Below are 21719 nucleotides of genomic sequence, written 5' to 3' on the forward strand. Positions count from 1 at the left end.
GAAAGAAAGAAAGATAGAAAGAAAGAAAGGAGAGAAACAGAGAGAGAGCGACAGAACATGAAAGGATATGTCCCATTATCGCCCCATTCAGACAGAACACAATCACTACATTATTGAGCAGCCATTTGAAGTGTGTGTGAGATTTGGGACATAGACGAGGGAGAGAAGGGGCTTCAAAGATAAAGAAGGGAGGTGGCGAGAGGGAGATGAGGGGAGAGTTGAACAGGTGTACAGCCTCCTTCATCCACACCTCTGCCTCATAATTGTGGATGATAACACTTCCTATCAAAGATGAGGGAGGAGGAGAGAAAAGGAGGGAGGAGGAGGGAGAGGGAGAGGAGAGAGAGAGAGGAGGGAGGAGGAGGAGGAGGGAGGAGAGAGAGAGGAGAGAGGAGGGAGAGGAGAGAGAGAGAGGAGAGACGAGGAGGGAGGAGGAGGGAGAGGAGAGAGGAGAGAGGGAGAGGAGAGAGAGAGAGGAGAGAGGAGGAGGGAGGAGGAGGAGGGAGAGGAGAGAGAGAGGAGAAAGAAAGGAGGAGAGAGGAGAGAGGAGAAAGAAAGGAGAAAGAAAGGAGGAGAGAGGAGAGAGAAAGGAGGAGAGAGAGAGGAGAAAGAAAGGAGGAGAGAGGAGAGAGGAGAAAGAAAGGAGGAGAGAGAGAGGAGAAAGAAAGGAGGAGAGAGAGAGGAGAGAGAAAGGAAAGGAGGGAGAGGAGAGAGAGAGGAGAGAGAGAGAGGGAGAGAGGAGAAAGAGAGAGGAGAGAGGAGGAGGGAGAGAGGAGAGAGAGAGGAGGAGGGAGAGGAAAGAGGGAGGAGAGGAGAGAGGGAAGAGGGAGGAGAGGAGAGAGGGGAGGAGAGGAGAGAGGGAAGAGGGAGGAGAGAGGGGGGGAGAGGGATGAGAGGAGAGAGGGATGAGAGGAAAGAGGGATGAAATCGAGCAGGAGGAAAACAGTCTCTCAGAGATCAAACCTCTCTGTCTCTCTTGATCATGTTCTACAATTCACCCTGACCGGACTCCCTTACACAATACATCAGACACCACACACACATCCGACACACCACATCTGACACATGCATATGGACACACACACACACAGACACATGCATATGGACACACACACACACACATCCGACACATGCATATGGACACACACACACATCCGACACATGCATATGGACACACACACACATCCGACACATGCATATGGACACACACACACATCCGACACATGCATATGGACACACACACACATCCGACACATGCATATGGACACACACACACACAGATGACACATAGGCTATTACACCTGTTCAACGTCACACTAACATCAATCCCCCCCACACACAGTACAGTGAGTGTTACTGTTACCGTGAGTGTTACTGTTACCGTGAGTGTTACTGTTACCGTGAGTGTATGTTACCCTGAGTGTTACTGTTACCCTGAGTGTTACTGTTACCCTGAGTGTTACTGTTACCCTGAGTGTTACTGTTACCCTGAGTGTTGCTGTTACCCTGAGTGTTACTGTTACCCTGAGTGTTACTGTTACCCTGGGTGTTACTGTACCCTGAGTGTTACTGTTACTGTTACCGCGAGTGTTACTGTTACCGTGAGTGTTACTGTTGCCGTGAGTGTTACTGTTACTCTGAGTGTTACTGTTACTGTTACCGTGAGTGTTACTGTTGCCGTTAGTGTTACTGTTACTGTTACCCTGAGTGTTACTGTTACCGTGAGTGTTACTGTTACCTGAGTGTTACTGTTACCCTGAGTGTTACTGTTTACTGTGCTGCTGCTCCAGTTTCAACTGTTCTGCCTTATTATTATTCGACCATGCTGGTCATTTATGAACATTTGAACATCTTGGCCATGTTCAGTTATAATCTCCACCCGGCACAGCCAGGAGAGGACTGGCCACCCCACATAGCCTGGTTCCTCTCTAGGTTTCTTCCTAGGTTTTGGCCTTTCTAGGGAGTTTTTCCTAGCCACCGTGCTTCTACACCTGCATTGCTTGCTGTTTGGGTTTTAGGCTGGGTTTCTGTACAGCACTTTGAGATATCAGCTGATGTACAAAGGGCTATATAAATAAATTTGATTTGATTTGATACTGTTACCGTGAGTGTTACTGTTACCGTGAGTGTTACTGTTACCCTGAGTGTTACTGTTACCGTGTGTGTTACTGTTACCGTGTGTGTTACTGTTACCGTGTGTGTTACTGTTACCGTGTGTGTTACTGTTACCCCTGAGTGTTACTGCTACCCTGAGTGTTACTGTTACCCTGAGTGTTACTGTTACTGTTACCCTGAGTGTTACTGTTACTGTTACCCTGAGTGTTACTGTTACCCTGAGTGTTACTGCTAGTGTTACCGTGAGTGTTACTGTTACCCTGAGTGTTACTGCTACTGTTACTGTTACCGTGAGTGTTACTGTTACCGTGTGGGTTACTGTTACCGTGAGTGTTACTGTTACCGTGTGGGTTACTGTTACCCTGAGTGTTACTGTTACCCTGAGTGTTACTGCTAGTGTTACCGTGAGTGTTACTGTTACCCTGAGTGTTACTGCTACTGTTACTGTTACCGTGAGTGTTACTGTTACCGTGTGGGTTACTGTTACCGTGAGTGTTACTGTTACCGTGTGGGTTACTGTTACCCTGAGTGTTACTGTTACCCTGAGTGTTACTGTTACCCTGAGTGTTACTGTTACCCTGAGTGTTACTGGTTACCCTGAGTGTTACTGTTACCGTGTGTGGTTACTGTTACCGTGTGTGGTTGCTGTTACCCGTGTGTGTTTACTGTTACCGTGTGTGTTACTGTTACCGTGTGTGTTACTGTTACCCTGAGTGTTACTGCTAGTGTTACCGTGTGTGTTACTGTTACCGTGAGTGTTACTGTTACCGTGAGTGTTACTGTTACTGTTACGCTGTGTGTGTGTGTGTTAACTGCTAGTGTGTGTGTTACTGCTAGTGTGTGTGTTACTGCTAGTGTGTGTTACTTCTAGTGTGTGTGTTACTGCTAGTGTGTGTGTTACTGCTAGTGAGTGTTACTGCTAGTGAGTGTTACTGCTAGTGTGTGTTACTGCTAGTGTGTGTGTTACTGCTAGTGTGTGTGTTACTGCTAGTGTGTGTGTTACTGCTAGTGTGTGTTACTTCTAGTGTGTGTTACTTCTAGTGTGTGTTACTGCTAGTGTGTGTGTTACTGCTAGTGAGTGTTACTGCTAGTGAGTGTTACTGCTAGTGTGTGTTAGTGTGTGTGTTACTGCTAGTGTGTGTGTTACTGCTAGTGTGTGTGTTACTGCTAGTGTGTGTGTTACTGCTAGTGTGTGTGTTACTGCTAGTGTGTGTTACTGCTAGTGTGTGTTACTGCTAGTGTGTGTTACTGCTAGTGTGTGTGCTACTGCTAGTGTGTGTGTTTACTGCTAGTGTGTGTTACTGCTAGTGTGTGTGTTACTGCTAGTGTGTGTTACTGCTAGTGTGTGTTATTGCTAGTGTGTGTTACTGCTAGTGTGTGTGTTAGTGTGTTACTGTGTCCAATGCCCCCAACACCCTAATCAGTCATTTGAAGAACTACAGAGAGGAAACACCCTGCAGAGAGATGAGGATACCTCATTAACACAGTCCTTACAGCAACACAGAGGATACCTCATTAACACAGGCCTTACAGCAACATGGAAGAGTATACCTCATTAACACACGCCTTACAGCAACACGGAGGATACCTCATTAACACACTCCTTACAGCAACACGGAGGATACCTCATTAACACACTCCTTACAGCAACACGGAGGATACCTCATTAACACACTCCTTACAGCAACACAGAGGATACCTCATTAACACACTCCTTACAGCAACACAGAGGAGGATACCTCATTAACACACTCCTTACAGCAACACAGAGGATACCTCATTAACACAGGCCTTACAGCAACATGGGGGATGTAGAGGGGTATACCTCATTAACACACTCCTTACAGCAACATGGAGGATGTAGAGGTCTGTCACAAAGGGGGGAACATTCCAGGAATCTGTCCCTGATACACACACATACCTGGTTCTTGACTTGAGACACCAGGTCCTCTGGGATGTCTCCTAGTGGATAGGCCCGGCCTGCCAGAGAGCAGCTGAGGGAGGAAGGAAATACATTACTGTGTGTCAGAGAGAGAGAGAGAGAGAGAGAGAGAGAGAGAGAGAGAGAGAAACAGACAGACAAAGGAGAGAGAGAGAGAGAGAGACAAACAGACAGAAGGAAAGAGAGATCGAGAGAGAGAGAGAGACAAACAGACAGAGAAGGAGAGAGAGAAAGAGAGAGACAGACAGAGAAGGAGAGAGAGAGAGAGAGACAGACAGAGAAGGAGAGAGAGAGAGAGAGACAAACAGACAGAGAAGGAGAGAGAGAGAGAGAGAGAGAGAGAGAGAGAGAGAGAGAGAGAGAGAGAGAGAGAGAGAAAGAGAGAGAGAGAGAGAGAGAGAGAGACAAACAGACAGAGAAGGAGAGAGAGAGATAGAGAGAGAGAGAGACAAACAGACAGAGGAGAGATAGAAAGAGAGAGAGAGACAGAGAGAGACAGAGAGAGAGACAGAGAAACAGACAGACAAAGGAGAGAGAGAGAGAGAGAGACAAACAGACAGAAGGAAAGAGAGATTGAGAGAGAGAGAAAGAGAGAGACAAACAGACAGAGAAGGAGAGAGAGAAAGAGAGAGACAAACAGACAGAGAAGGAGAGAGAGAGAGAGACAAACAGACAGAGAAGGAGAGATAGAAAGAGAGAGAGAGAGAGAGAGACAGAGAGAGACAGAGAGAGAGACAGAGAGAGAGACAGAGAGAGAGACAGGATGTATATGTGTGACTGTACCTGATATAAACAAGCAGCTTGTTACCCATCACCACCTGTTCATCTGTCAGGCAGAAATAGACAAATCTTCTTTCTGAGTTATTTATTTATTAGTTATTAGACATGTTGACATGTTGAAAAACCACAAATCTTCTTTCTGAGTGATTTATTTCCAGAGGGCCTTGCCTTTACTCCCACTAAGATCTCCAGGCTGGTGTTCAATGAATCATGGAATCAGTGCCTACCTGTGAGGGCCCTGCCTTCTCTCAGCGGGGGGCCAATGACCTGGAAGAGTTTCTGAAACACAGGAAGAGAAACCTCAGGGGTCAAGTTCATACATCTCCTTTGATTAAAAACTCCACTCTCTCTGACAGTTTGTCCCTAGGCTTTAGCCGTAGCACTACATCATTTCTTTATCAGGATTCTTTGTGACACCTCGTCTCATATTTCAAAAGGATTTTCCCAGCAGCCTTAGGGCTTCTTTCATTTCTGTTAGATTCCTTTTAGTTTAGGTTGGTTCATCGAACAAATCAAAGTCCCCGTCGCTCCCCAGGGGACTGGTAGATAATGGTGCTGAGAGAACCAGATAACCAGAGAGAGGCAGAGAGAACCAGATAACCAGAGAGAGGCAGAGAGAACCAGATAACCAGAGAGAGGCAGAGAGAACCAGAGGCAGGGAGAGGCAGAGAGAACCAGAGGCAGAGAGAGGCACCCCCTGTCCGGGGGTGTCCTCGGATGGGGCCACAGTGTCTCCTGACCCCTCCTGTCTCAGCCTCCAGTATTTATGCTGCAGTAGTTTATGTGTCGGGGGGCTGGGGTCAGTTTGTTATATCTGGAGTACTTCTCCTGTCCTATTCGGTGTCCTGTGTGAATCTAAGTGTGCGTTCTCTAATTCTCTCCTTCTCTCTTTCTTTCTCTCTCTCGGAGGACCTGAGCCCTAGGACCATGCCCCAGGACTACCTGACATGATGACTCCTTGCTGTCCCCAGTCTACCTGGCCATGCTGCTGCTCCAGTTTCAACTTCCACCTGACTGTGCTGCTGCTCTAGTTTCAACTGTTCTGCCTTATTATTATTCGACCATGCTGGTCATTTATGAACATTGAACATCTTGACCATGTTCTGTTATAATCTCCACCCGGCACAGCCAGAAGAGGACTGGCCACCCCACATAGCCTGGTTCCTCTCTAGGTTTCTTCCTAGGTATTGGCCTTTCTAGGGAGTTTTTCCTAGCCACCGTGCTTCTCCACCTGCATTGCTTGCTGTTTGGGGTTTTAGGCTGGGTTTCTGTACAGCACTTTGAGATATCAGCTGATGTACGAAGGGCTATATAAATAAATTTGATTTGATTTGATTTGGAGAACCAGATAACCAGAGAGAGGCAGAGAGAACCAGAGAGAGGCAGAGAGAACCAGAGGCAGAGAGAGGCAGGGAGAACCAGATAACCAGAGAGAGGCAGAGAGAACCAGAGAACCAGAGAGAGGCAGAGAGAACCAGATAACCAGAGAGTGGCAGAGAGAACCAGATAACCAGAGAGAGGCAGAGAGAACCAGATAACCAGAGAGAGGCAGAGAGAACCAGAGGCAGGGAGAGGCAGAGAGAACCAGAGGCAGAGAGAGGCATGGAGAACCAGATAACCAGAGAGAGGCAGAGAGAACCAGAGAACCAGAGAGAGGCAGAGAGAACCAGATAACCAGAGAGTGGCAGAGATAACCAGATAACCAGAGAGAGGCAGAGAGAACCAGATAACCAGAGAGAGGCAGAGAGAACCAGAGGCAGAGAGAAGCAGGGAGAACCAGATAACCAGAGAGAGGCAGAGAGAACCAGATAACCAGAGAGAGGCAGAGAGAACCAGAGAGAGGCAGAGAGAACCAGATAACCAGAGAGAGGCAGAGAGAACCAGATAACCAGAGAGAGGCAGAGAGAACCAGATAACCAGAGAGAGGCAGAGAGAACCAGATAACCAGAGAGAGGCAGAGAGAACCAGAGAGGCAGAGAGAGGCAGAGAGAACCAGAGAGAGGCAGAGAGAACCAGATAACCAGAGAGAGGCAGAGAGAATCAGAGAGGCAGAGAGTACCAGAGAGAGGCAGAGAGAACCAGAGAGGACACCTGTAATACATATACCTCCCCCCCATCAGTCTGCTTTCATCTGTGGGTTCAGAGGAGTAGCTGAACAACACACACTCAGCTTTCATCTACCTTCAGACTAAGAGGATCAGTCCCACAAAGGAAGGAGAGAGAGAGAGACAGAGAGAGAGAGAGAGTGAGACCGAGAGAGAGACAGAGGAGAGAGAGAGACAGAGAGAGAGACAGAGGAGAGAGAGAGACAGAGAGAGAGAGAGCGAGACAGAGAGAGAGTGAGACAGAGAGAGAGAAACAGAGAGAGAGAAACAGAGAGAGAGAAACAGAGAGAGAGGGAGACAGAGAGAGGGAGAGCCAGAGAGAAAGAGAGAGAGAGCGAGACAGAGAGAGCGAGAGCCAGAGAGAGCGAGAGCCAGAGAGAGCGAGACAGACAGCGAGACAGACAGCGAGACAGACAGCGCGAGACAGACAGCGAGACAGACAGCGAGACAGACAGCGAGACAGACAGCGAGACAGACAGCGAGACAGACAGCGAGACAGACAGCGAGACAGACAGCGAGACAGACAGCGAGACAGAGAGCGAGACAGAGAGCGAGACAGACAGCGAGACAGACAGCGAGACAGACAGCGAGACAGACAGCGAGACAGACAGCGAGACAGACAGAATGTGTGTGGAAGATAGTGTTGTATATGTAGGTTCTTTCATATCCAGGAAATAAGAAAACAATAAGAAAGGTTAAAGGTTAAAGGTGAAACCTGTCAGTCACTCTGGGAGTGATGTAGTCATTAAACAGTATTATAGTACCTCCATAGGGGTGACGTAGTCATTAAACAGTATTATAGTACCTCCATAGGGGTGATGTAGTCATTAAACAGTATTATAGTACCTCCATAGGGGTGATGTAGTCATTAAACAGTATTATAGTACCTCCATAGGGGTGATGTAGTCATTAAACAGTATTATAGTACCTCCATAGGGGTGATGTAGTCATTAAACAGTATTATAGTACCTCCATAGGGGTGATGTAGTCATTAAACAGTATTATAGTACCTCCATGGGGGTGATGTAGTCATTAAACAGTATTATAGTACCTCCATGGGGGTGATGTAGTCATTAAACAGTATTATAGTACCTCCATAGGGGTGATGTAGTCATTAAACAGTATTATAGTACCTCCATAGGGGTGATGTAGTCATTAAACAGTATTATAGTACCTCCATAGGGGTGATGTAGTCATTAAACAGTATTATAGTACCTCCATGGGGGTGATGTAGTCATTAAACAGTATTATAGTACCTCCATGGGGGTGATGTAGTCATTAAACAGTATTATAGTACCTCCATAGGGGTGATGTAGTCATTAAACAGTATTATAGTACCTCCATAGGGGTGATGTAGTCATTAAACAGTATTATAGTACCTCCATAGGGGTGATGTAGTCATTAAACAGTATTATAGTACCTCCATAGGGGTGATGTAGTCATTAAACAGTATTATAGTACCTCCATAGGGGTGATGTAGTCATTAAACAGTATTATAGTACCTCCATAGGGTGATGTAGTCATTAAACAGTATTATAGTACCTCCATGGGGGTGATGTAGTCATTAAACAGTATTATAGTACCTCCATGGGGGTGATGTAGTCATTAAACAGTATTATAGTACCTCCGTAGGGGTGATGTAGTCATTAAACAGTATTATAGTACCTCCGTAGGGGTGATGTAGTCATTAAACAGTATTATAGTACCTCCATAGGGGTGATGTAGTCATTAAACAGTATTATAGTACCTCCATAGGGGTGATGTAGTCATTAAACAGTATTATAGTACCTCCATAGGGGTGATGTAGTCATTAAACAGTATTATAGTACCTCCATAGGGGTGATGTAGTCATTAAACAGTATTATAGTACCTCCATAGGGGTGATGTAGTCATTAAACAGTATTATAGTACCTCCATAGGGGTGATGTAGTCATTAAACAGTATTATAGTACCTCCATAGGGGTGATGTAGTCATTAAACAGTATTATAGTACCTCCATAGGGGTGATGTAGTCATTAAACAGTATTATAGTACCTCCATAGGGGTGATGTAGTCATTAAACAGTATTATAGTACCTCCATGGGGTGATGTAGTCATTAAACAGTATTATAGTACCTCCATGGGGTGATGTAGTCATTAAACATTATTATAGTACCTCCATAGGGGTGATGTAGTCATTAAACAGTATTATAGTACCTCCATGGGGTGATGTAGTCATTAAACAGTATTATAGTACCTCCATAGGGGTGATGTAGTCATTAAACAGTATTATAGTACCTCCATAGGGGTGATGTAGTCATTAAACAGTATTATAGTACCTCCATAGGGGTGATGTAGTCATTAACAGTATTATAGTATCTCCATAGGGGTGATGTAGTCATTAAACAGTATTATAGTACCTCCATAGGGGTGATGTAGTCATTAAACAGTATTATAGTACCTCATAGGGGGTGATGTAGTCATTACAGTATTATAGTACCTCCATAGGGGTGATGTAGTCATTAAACAGTATTATAGTACCCTCCATAGGGGTGATGTAGTCATTAAACAGTATTATAGTACCTCCATAGGGGTGATGTAGTCATTAAACAGTATTATAGTACCTCCATAGGGGTGATGTAGTCATTAAACAGTATTATAGTACCTCCATAGGGGTGATGTAGTCATTAAACAGTATTATAGTACCTCCATAGGGGTGATGTAGTCATTAAACAGTATTATAGTATCTCCATAGGGGTGATGTAGTCATTAAAACAGTATTATAGTACCTCCATAGGGGTGATGTAGTCATTAAACAGTATTATAGTACCTCCATAGGGGTGATGTAGTCATTAAACAGTATTATAGTACCTCCATAGGGGTGATGTAGTCATTAAACAGTATTATAGTACTCCATAGGGGTGATGTAGTCAATTAAACAGTATTATAGTACCTCCATAGGGGTGATGTAGTCATTAAACAGTATTATAGTACCTCCATAGGGGTGATGTAGTCATTAAACAGTATTATAGTACCTCCATAGGGGTGATGTAGTCATTAAACAGTATTATAGTACCTCCATAGGGGTGATGTAGTCATTAAACAGTATTATAGTACCTCCATAGGGGTGATGTAGTCATTAAACAGTATTATAGTACCTCCATGGGGTGATGTAGTCATTAAACAGTATTATAGTACCTCCATGGGGTGATGTAGTCATTAAACAGTATTATAGTACCTCCATAGGGGTGACGTAGTCATTAAACAGTATTATAGTACCTCCATAGGGGTGATGTAGTCATTAAACAGTATTATAGTACCTCCATAGGGTGATGTAGTCATTAAACAGTATTATAGTACCTCCATAGGGGTGATGTAGTCATTAAACAGTATTATAGTACCTCCATGGGGTGATGTAGTCATTAAACAGTATTATAGTACCTCCATAGGGGTGATGTAGTCATTAAACAGTATTATAGTACCTCCATAGTGGTGATGTAGTCATTAAACAGTATTATAGTATCTCCATAGGGGTGATGTAGTCATTAAACAGTATTATAGTACCTCCATAGGGGTGATGTAGTCATTAAACAGTATTATAGTACCTCCATAGTGGTGATGTAGTCATTAAACAGTATTATAGTATCTCCATAGGGGTGATGTAGTCATTAAACAGTATTATAGTACCTCCATAGGGGTGATGTAGTCATTAAACAGTATTATAGTACCTCCATGGGGTGATGTAGTCATTAAACAGTATTATAGTACCTCCATGGGGTGATGTAGTCATTAAACAGTATTATAGTACCTCCATAGGGGTGATGTAGTCATTAAACAGTATTATAGTACCTCCATAGTGGTGATGTAGTCATTAAACAGTATTATAGTATCTCCATAGGGGTGATGTAGTCATTAAACAGTATTATAGTACCTCCATAGGGGTGATGTAGTCATTAAACAGTATTATAGTACCTCCATGGGGTGATGTAGTCATTAAACAGTATTATAGTACCTCCATAGGGGTGATGTAGTCATTAAACAGTATTATAGTACCTCCATAGGGGTGATGTAGTCATTAAACAGTATTATAGTACCCCCATAGGGGTGATGTAGTCATTAAACAGTATTATAGTACCTCCATAGGGGTGATGTAGTCATTAAACAGTATTATAGTACCTCCATAGGGGTGATGTAGTCATTAAAACAGTATTATAGTACCTCCATAGGGGTGATGTAGTCATTAAACAGTATTATAGTACCTCCATAGGGGTGATGTAGTCATTAAACAGTATTATAGTACCTCCATAGGGGTGATGTAGTCATTAAACAGTATTATAGTATCTCCATAGGGGTGATGTAGTCATTAAACAGTATTATAGTACCTCCATAGGGGTGATGTAGTCATTAAACAGTATTATAGTACCTCCCATAGGGGTGATGTAGTCATTAAACAGTATTATAGTACCTCCATAGGGGTGATGTAGTCATTAACAGTATTATAGTACCTCATAGGGGTGATGTAGTCATTAAACAGTATTATAGTACCTCCATAGGGGTGATGTAGTCATTAAACAGTATTATAGTACCTCCATAGGGGTGATGTAGTCATTAAACAGTATTATAGTACCTCCATAGGGGTGATGTAGTCATTAAACAGTATTATAGTACCTCCATAGGGGTGATGTAGTCATTAAACAGTATTATAGTACCTCCATAGGGGTGATGTAGTCATTAAACAGTATTATAGTACCTCCATAGGGGTGACGTAGTCATTAAACAGTATTATAGTACCTCCATAGGGGTGATGTAGTCATTAAACAGTATTATAGTACCTCCATAGGGGTGATGTAGTCATTAAACAGTATTATAGTACCTCCATAGGGGTGATGTAGTCATTAAACAGTATTATAGTACCTCCATGGGGTGATGTAGTCATTAAACAGTATTATAGTACCTCCATAGGGGTGATGTAGTCATTAAACAGTATTATAGTACCTCCATAGTGGTGATGTAGTCATTAAACAGTATTATAGTATCTCCATAGGGGTGATGTAGTCATTAAACAGTATTATAGTACCTCCATAGGGGTGATGTAGTCATTAAACAGTATTATAGTACCTCCATAGTGGTGATGTAGTCATTAAACAGTATTATAGTATCTCCATAGGGGTGATGTAGTCATTAAACAGTATTATAGTACCTCCATAGGGGTGATGTAGTCATTAAACAGTATTATAGTACCTCCATGGGGTGATGTAGTCATTAAACAGTATTATAGTACCTCCATGGGGTGATGTAGTCATTAAACAGTATTATAGTACCTCCATAGGGGTGATGTAGTCATTAAACAGTATTATAGTACCTCCATAGTGGTGATGTAGTCATTAAACAGTATTATAGTATCTCCATAGGGGTGATGTAGTCATTAAACAGTATTATAGTACCTCCATAGGGGTGATGTAGTCATTAAACAGTATTATAGTACCTCCATGGGGTGATGTAGTCATTAAACAGTATTATAGTACCTCCATAGGGGTGATGTAGTCATTAACAGTATTATAGTACCTCCATAGGGGTGATGTAGTCATTAAACAGTATTATAGTACCCCCATAGGGGTGATGTAGTCATTAAACAGTATTATAGTACCTCCATAGGGGTGATGTAGTCATTAAACAGTATTATAGTACCTCCATAGGGGTGATGTAGTCATTAAACAGTATTATAGTACCTCCATAGGGGTGATGTAGTCATTCATTCCCCTGTTGAACACGTAGATCATGGCATCATACAGCTGGTTGTCCCAACACATCTGGACCACCTGGATACACAGGGAGAGAACAAGTTACTACTGGAGTCTACAGACTTGATCTGCTGATTGGAACAAAATATCTAGAGGGAAGAGAGGAAACACTGACTGACATCCTCTCTTCTCCTGTCTCCTCTCCTCCCCAGTCTCCTCTCCTCCCCAGTCTCCTCTCCTCCCCAGTCTCCTCTCCTCCCCAGTCTCCTCTCCTCCCCAGTCTCCTCTCCTCCCCAGTCTCCTCTCCTCCCCAGTCTCCTCTCCTCCCCAGTCTCCTCTCCTCCCCAGTCTCCTCTCCTCCCCAGTCTCCTCTCCTCCCCAGTCTCCTCTCCTCCCCAGTCTCCTCTCCTCCCCGGTCTCCTCTCCTCCCCGGTCTCCTCTCCTCCCCGGTCTCCTCTCCTTCCCAGTCTCCTCTTCTCCCCAGTCTCCTCTCCTTCCCAGTCTCCTCTCCTTCCCAGTCTCCTCTCCTTCCCAGTCTCCTCTCCTCCCCAGTCTCCTCTCCTCCCCAGTCTCCTCTCCTCCCCAGTCTCCTCTCCTCCCCAGTCTCCTCTCCTCCCCAGTCTCCTCTCCTCCCCAGTCTCCTCTCCTCCCCAGTCTCCTCCCCGGTCTGGTCTAATTCCCAGTCTCCTCTCCTCCCCAGTCTCCTCCCCAGTCTCCTCCCCTCCCCCGGTCTGGTCTCCTTCCCAGTCTCCTCTCCTCCCCAGTCTCCTCTCCTCCCCAGTCTCCTCCCCGGTCTGGTCTCCTTCCCAGTCTCCTGTCCTCCCCAGTCTCCTCTCCTCCCCAGTCTCCTCTCCTCCCCAGTCTCCTCTCCTCCCCAGTCTCCTCTCCTCCCCAGTCTCCTCTCCTCCCCAGTCTCCTCTCCTCCCCAGTCTACTCTCCCGTCTCCTCCCCCGTCTCCTCCCCCGTCTCCTCCCCCGTCTCCTCCCCCGTCTCCTCCCCAGTCTCCTCCCCAGTCTCCTCCCCAGTCTCCTCCCCAGTCTCCTCCCCAGTCTCCTCCCTACCTGTTGTATGTCGAGGCTGGTGATGTCCAGATGTATCAGACAGTTCTCTACACTGTCCATCATGTTGTTATCCTGTAGGTGGGTCAGCAGGTCTCTCATGACGGGAGCGGTCACACAGCCCAGACGCTCCGACACGATGTAGGGTTCCAAACTCTCCAGGAAGACCCCCCGAGCCACACAGTTCTCCACCAGGCGGGTATATAGCTGGTTAAACAGTAGGTCTCTATAGAACCACAGAGAGAAGAGCATGATCATGGTAACAGTTCTCCACCAGGCGGGTATATAGCTGGTTAAACAGTAGGTCCCTATAGGACCACAGAGAGAAGAGCATGATCATGGTACCAGTTCTCCACCAGGCGGGTATATAGCTGGTTAAACAGTAGGTCTCTATAGAACCACAGAGAGAAGAGCATGATCATGGTAATAGTTCTCCACCAGGCGGGTATATAGCTGGTTAAACAGTAGGTCCCTATACGACCACAGAGAGAAGAGCATGATCATGGTACCAGTTCTCCACCAGGTGGGTATATAGCTGGTTAAACAGTAGGTCTCTATAGGACCACAGAGAGAAGAGCATGATCATGGTACCAGTTCTCCACCAGGCGGGTATATTGGAATACTGTCCTTCACTCACGCCGCCAAGCTTACCCTAGTAAAACTGACTATCCTACCGATCCTCGACTTCGGCGATGTCATCTACAAAATGGCTTCCAACACTCTACTCAGCAAACTGGATGCAGTCTATCACAGTGCCATCCGTTTTGTCACTAAAGCACCTTATACCACCCACCACTGCGACTTGTATGCTCTAGTTGGCTGGCCTTCGCTACATATTCGTCGCCAGACCCACTGGCTCCAGGTCATCTACAAGTCCATGCTAGGTAAAGCTCCGCCTTATCTCAGCTCACTGGTCACGATGGCAACACCCATCCGTAGCACGCGCTCCAGCAGGTGTATCTCACTGATCATCCCTAAAGCCAACACCTCATTTGGCCGCCTTTCGTTCCAGTACTCTGCTGCCTGTGACTGGAACGAATTGCAAAAATCGCTGAAGTTGAAGACTTTTATCTCCCTCACCAACTTCAAACATCAGCTATCTGAGCAGCTAACCGATCACTGCAGCTGTACATAGTCTATCGGTAAATAGCCCACCCTTTCTCACCTACCTCATCCCCATACTGTTTTTATTTATTTACTTTTCTGCTCTTCTGCACAACAATATCTCTACCTGTACATGACCATCTGATCATTTATCACTCCAGTGTTAATCTGCAAAATTGTAATTATTTGCCTACCTCCTCATGCCTTTTGCACACATTGTATATAGACCCCCCATTTGTTTTCTACTGTGTTATTGACTTGTTAATTGTTTACTCCATGTGTAACTCTTTGTTGTCTGCTCACACTGCTATGCTTTATCTTGGCCAGGTCGCAGTTGCAAATGAGAACTTGTTCTCAACTAGCCTACCTGGTTAAATAAAGGTGTTCTCAACTAGCCTACCTGGTTAAATAAAGGTGTTCTCAACTAGCCTACCTGGTTAAATAAAGGTGAAATAAAAAAATATAAAAATAAAAATATAGCTGGTTAAACAGTAGGTCCCTATAGGACCACAGAGAGAAGAGCATGATCATGGTACCAGTTCTCCACCAGGCGGGTATATAGCTGGTTAAACAGTAGGTCCCTATAGGACCACAGAGAGAAGAGCATGATCATGGTACCAGTTCTCCACCAGGCGGGTATATAGCTGGTTAAACAGTAGGTCCCTATAGGACCACAGAGAGAAGAGCATGATCATGGTACCAGTTCTCCACCAGGCGGGTATATAGCTGGTTAAACAGTAGGTCCCTATAGGACCACAGAGAGAAGAGCATGATCATGGTACCAGTTCTCCACCAGGCGGGTATATAGCTGGTTAAACAGTAGGTCTCTATAGGACCACAGAGAGAAGAGCATGATCATGGTACCAGTTCTCCACCAGGCGGGTATATAGCTGGTTAAACAGTAGGTCCCTATAGGACCACAGAGAGAAGAGCATGATCATGGTACCAGTTCTCCACCAGGCGGGTATATAGCTGGTTAAACAGTAGGTCCCTATAGGACCACAGAGAGAAGAGCATGATCATGGTACCAGTTCTCCACCAGGCGGGTATATAGCTGGTTAAACAGTAGGTCCCTATAGGACCACAGAGAGAAGAGCATGATCATGGTACCAGTTCTCCACCAGGCGGGTACAGTATATAGCTGTTTAAACAGAAGGTTAAACACCAGTCTCAACGTCAACAGTGAAGAGGCGACTTCGGGATGCTGGCCTTCTATGCAGAGTAGGGTTGTGTATCGGAGGACGCTTGACTTTCACCCTTCGTCTCTCCCGAGCCCGTACGGGAATTGTAGCGATGAGACAAGATAGTAGCTACTAACAATTGGATACCATGAAATTGGGGAGAAAAAGGGGGTAAAATTCAAAAATAAAAGATTAAGATGGGCAAAGGAACTCTGCCTAGAAGGCCAGCATCACAGTCGCCTCTTCACTGTTGAAGTTGAGACTGGTGTTTCGCGGGAACTATTTAATGAGGACTTGTGAGGCATCTGTTTCTACAACTAGACACTAATGTACTTGCCCTCTTGCTCAGTTGTGCACCACTACTCTTTCTATTCTGGTTAGAGCCAGTTTGTGCTGTTCTGTGAAGGGAGTAGTACACTTCCTTGTACGAGATCTTCAGTTTCTTGGCAATTTCTCGCATGCAATAGCCTTCATTTCTCAGAACAAGAATAGACTGATGAGTTTCAGAAGAAAGGTCTTTGTTTCTGACCATTTTGAGCCTGTAATTGAACCCACAAATGCTGTGGCTCCAGATACTCAACTAGTCTAAAGGCCAGTTTTATTGCTTCTTTAATCAGAACAGACGGTTTTCTAATTATTAATTAGCCTTTTAAAATGATGAACTTGGATTAGCTAACACAACGTTCCCTTGGAACACAGGAGTGATGGTTGCTGATAATGGGCCTCTATACGCCTATGTAGATATTACATAAAAATCTGCCGTTTCCAGCTACAATAGTCATTTACAACATTAACAATGTCTACACTGTATTTCTGATCAATTTGATGTTATTTTAAAATGGACCAATATTTAGCTTTTCTTCCAAAAACAAGGACATTTCTACGTGACCTCAAACATTTGAACAGTAGTGTGTGTGTTATGGCTTCACACCCCCTGCTATATTGTGAATAAAGAGTTCACTGTCTAACAGAACACAGAGGGTGTTCTAGAATGGAAGCCTCTCCAACAAAATCCAGGTAGAATCAGGAATTCCCCAGGGCAGTTGTCTAGGCCCATTACTTTTTTCAATCTTCACTAACGACATGCTTTGAGTAAAGCCAGTGTGTCTATGTTTCCAGATGACTCAACACTATACATGTCAGCTACAACAGCGACTGAAATGACTGCAGCACTTAACAAAGAGTGTGTGGAAAGGAATAAGTTTGTCCAAAATATTTGTAAAACTAAAAGCATTGTAATTGGGACAAAATCATTCACTTAACCCTAAACCTCAACTAAATCTTGTAATAAATCATGTGGAAATTGAGCAAGTTGAGATGACTAAACTGCTTGGAGTAACCCTGGGTTGTAAACTGTAAATATGGTCAAAACATATTGATACAGTAGTAGCTAAGATGGGCAGAAGTCTGTCCATAATAAAGTGCTACTCTGCCTTCTTAACAACACGATCAACAAGGCAGGTCCTAGGGGCCATAGTTTAGTCACATCTGGACTACTGTTCAGTCGTGTGGTCGGGTGCCACAAAGAGGGACTTAGGAAAATTGCAATTGGCTCAGAACAGAGCAGCACGGATGGACACAGACAGCTAACATTAATAATATGAATGTCAATCTCTCCTGGCTGAAAGTGGAAGAGAGATGGACTTCATCACTACTTGTATTTATGTTGAATGCACCGAGCTGTCTGTCTAAACTACTGGCACACAGCTAGGACACCCATGCATACCCCACAAGACATGCCACCAGAGGTCTCTTCACAGTCCTCAAGTCCAGACTATGTGAGGTGCACAGTACTACATAGAGCCATGACTACATGGAACTCTATTCCACAGTACTACATAGAGCCATGACTACATGGAACTCTATTCCACAGTACTACATAGAGCCATGACTACATGGAACTCTATTCCACAGTACTACATAGAGCCATGACTACATGGAACTCTATTCCACAGTACTACATAGAGCCATGACTACATGGAACTCTATTCCACAGTACTACATAGAGCCATGACTACATGGAACTCTATTCCACAGTACTACATGTAGCCATGACTACATGGAACTCTATTCCACAGTACTACATGTAGCCATGACTACATGGAACTCTATTCCACAGTACTACATAGAGCCATGACTACATGGAACTCTATTCCACAGTACTACATGTAGCCATGACTACATGGAACTCTATTCCACAGTACTACATGTAGCCATGACTACATGGAACTCTATTCCACAGTACTACATGTAGCCATGACTACATGGAACTCTATTCCACAGTACTACATGTAGCCATGACTACATGGAACTCTATTCCACAGTACTACATAGAGCCATGACTACATGGAACTCTATTCCACAGTACTACATAGAGCCATGACTACATGGAACTCTATTCCACAGTACTACATAGAGCCATGACTACATGGAACTCTATTCCACAGTACTACATGTAGCCATGACTACATGGAACTCTATTCCACAGTACTACATGTAGCCATGACTACATGGAACTCTATTCCACAGTACTACATAGAGCCATGACTACATGGAACTCTATTCCACAGTACTACATGTAGCCATGACTACATGGAACTCTATTCCACAGTACTACATGTAGCCATGACTACATGGAACTCTATTCCACAGTACTACATGTAGCCATGACTACATGGAACTCTATTCCACAGTACTACATGTAGCCATGACTACATGGAACTCTATTCCACAGTACTACATAGAGCCATGACTACATGGAACTCTATTCCACAGTACTACATAGAGCCATGACTACATGGAACTCTATTCCACAGTACTACATAGAGCCATGACTACATGGAACTCTATTCCACAGTACTACATGTAGCCATGACTACATGGAACTCTATTCCACAGTACTACATGTAGCCATGACTACATGGAACTCTATTCCACAGTACTACATAGAGCCATGACTACATGGAACTCTATTCCACAGTACTACATAGAGCCATGACTACATGGAACTCTATTCCACAGTACTACATGTAGCCATGACTACATGGAACTCTATTCCACAGTACTACATGTAGCCATGACTACATGGAACTCTATTCCACAGTACTACATGTAGCCATGACTACATGGAACTCTATTCCACAGTACTACATAGAGCCATGACTACATGGAACTCTATTCCACAGTACTACATAGAGCCATGACTACATGGAACTCTATTCCACAGTACTACATAGAGCCATGACTACATGGAACTCTATTCCACAGTACTACATGTAGCCATGACTACATGGAACTCTATTCCACAGTACTACATGTAGCCATGACTACATGGAACTCTATTCCACAGTACTACATAGAGCCATGACTACATGGAACTCTATTCCACAGTACTACATAGAGCCATGACTACATGGAACTCTATTCCACAGTACTACATAGAGCCATGACTACATGGAACTCTATTCCACAGTACTACATAGAGCCATGACTACATGGAACTCTATTCCACAGTACTACATAGAGTCATGACTACATGGAACTCTATTCCACAGTACTACATAGAGCCATGATTACATGGAACTCTATTCCACAGTACTACATAGAGTCATGACTACATGGAACTCTATTCCACAGTACTACATAGAGTCATGACTACATGGAACTCTATTCCACAGTACTACATAGAGCCATGACTACATGGAACTCTATTCCACATCAGGTGACTGACACAAGCAGTAGAATTAGATAGAAAAAAACAGATAAAAATACAGCAGGGACTGTGAAGCAACACACACACACACACACACACACACACACACACACACACACACACACACACACACACACACACACACACACACACACACACACACACACACACACACACACACACACACACACACACACACACACACACATAGATTTAGTACTGTAGATATGTGGTGGCTGTAGAGTAGGGGCCTGAGGACACACAGTGTGTTGTAGATATGTGGTAGTGGTAGAGTAGGGGCCTGAGGACACACAGTGTGTTGTAGATATGTGGTAGTGGTAGAGTAGGGGCCTGAGGACACACAGTGTGTTGTAGATATGTGGTAGTGGTAGAGTAGGGGCCTGAGGACACACAGTGTGTTGTAGATATGTGTTAGTGGTAGAGTAGGGGCCTGAGGACACACAGTGTGTTGTAGATATGTGGTGGCTGTAGAGTGGGGGCCTGAGGACACACAGTGTGTTGTAGATATGTGGTAGTGGTAGAGTAGGGGCCTGAGGACACACAGTGTGTTGTAGATATGTGTTAGTGGTAGAGTAGGGGCCTGAGGACACACAGTGTGTTGTAGATATGTGGTGGCTGTAGAGTGGGGGCCTGAGGACACACAGTGTGTTGTAGATATGTGGTAGTTGTAGAGTAGGGGCCTGAGGACACACAGTGTGTTGTAGATATGTGGTAGTTGTAGAGTAGGGGCCTGAGGACACACAGTGTGTTGTAGATATGTGGTAGTTGTAGAGTAGGGGCCTGAGGACACACAGTGTGTTGTAGATATGTGGTGGCTGTAGAGTGGGGGCCTGAGGACACACAGTGTGTTGTAGATATGTGGTAGTTGTAGAGTAGGGGCCTGAGGACACACAGTGTGTTGTAGATATGTGTTAGTGGTAGAGTAGGGGCCTGAGGACACACAGTGTGTTGTAGATATGTGGTGGCTGTAGAGTGGGGGCCTGAGGACACACAGTGTGTTGTAGATATGTGGTAGTTGTAGAGTAGGGGCCTAAGGACAAACAATGTGTTGTAGATATGTGGTAGTTGTAGAGTAGGGGCCTGAGGACACACAGTGTGTTGTAGATATGTGGTAGTTGTAGAGTGGGGGCCTGAGGACACACAGTGTGTTGTGAAATCTGTGAATGTATTGTAATGTCTTTAAATGGTATAAATTGGACCCCAGGAAGAGTAGCTGCTGCCTTGGCAGGAACTAATGGGGATCCATAATGAATACAAATGCTAGGAGGCTCTGGGGCAGGGATGGGACCCTAATAGACTGATAATAGAATTCTCTGGAGCCGGGACGGGATGGCAGTTCTTAAGTGAAGGAAGGAGCCTTTTAGTCCAGTCCGAGTGCAGCGGAGAGCAGAGTAGCAGCCCCTTCGGCACAGAGATGGACAGAGAAAGGAAGATCTCTCTCCAAACTAAGGCCGACCACCACAAAGGGTTATGAAAGAACAAACTGAAAGCACGTTCCCACAGAACAAACCAACTGAAAGCACGTTCCCACAGGAACAAACAAACTGAAAGCACGTTCCCACAGGAACAAACAAACTGAAAGCACGTTCCCACAGGAACAAACAAACTGAAAGCACGTTCCCACAGGAACAAACAAACTGAAAGCACGTTCCCACAGGAACAAACAAACTGAAAGCACGTTCCCACAGGAACAAACAAACTGAAAGCACGTTCCCACAGGAACAAACAAACTGAAAGCACGTTCCCACAGGAACAAACAAACTGAAAGCACGTTCCCACAGGAACAAACAAACTGAAAGCACGTTCCCACAGGAACAAACAAACTGAAAGCACGTTCCCACAGGAACAAACAAACTGAAAGCACGTTCCCACAGGGACAACAAACTGAAAGCACGTTCCCACAGGACAAACTGAAAGCACGTTCCCACAGGAACAAACTGAAAGCACGTTCCCACAGGAACAAACTGAAAGCACGTTCCCA

At 44.7% G+C, this 21719-nt stretch overlaps 1 protein-coding gene across 1 annotated transcript in view; it reads right to left on the reverse strand.

The window, feature by feature from the left end:
* Positions 1-21719, reverse strand: part of LOC109878476 (vacuolar protein sorting-associated protein 8 homolog) — a 93244-nt gene that overhangs the window by 47609 nt on the left and 23916 nt on the right. Inside the window, 5 exon segments of the mRNA XM_031813331.1 lie at positions 4037-4109; positions 4841-4883; positions 5065-5116; positions 12651-12740; positions 13724-13946. Coding sequence (XP_031669191.1) covers positions 4037-4109; positions 4841-4883; positions 5065-5116; positions 12651-12740; positions 13724-13946 — 481 coding nt within the window.

Source organism: Oncorhynchus kisutch, unplaced genomic scaffold (assembly GCF_002021735.2).
Source record: "Oncorhynchus kisutch isolate 150728-3 unplaced genomic scaffold, Okis_V2 Okis05a-Okis16b_hom, whole genome shotgun sequence".
In the NCBI taxonomy this organism is placed as follows: domain Eukaryota; kingdom Metazoa; phylum Chordata; class Actinopteri; order Salmoniformes; family Salmonidae; genus Oncorhynchus; species Oncorhynchus kisutch.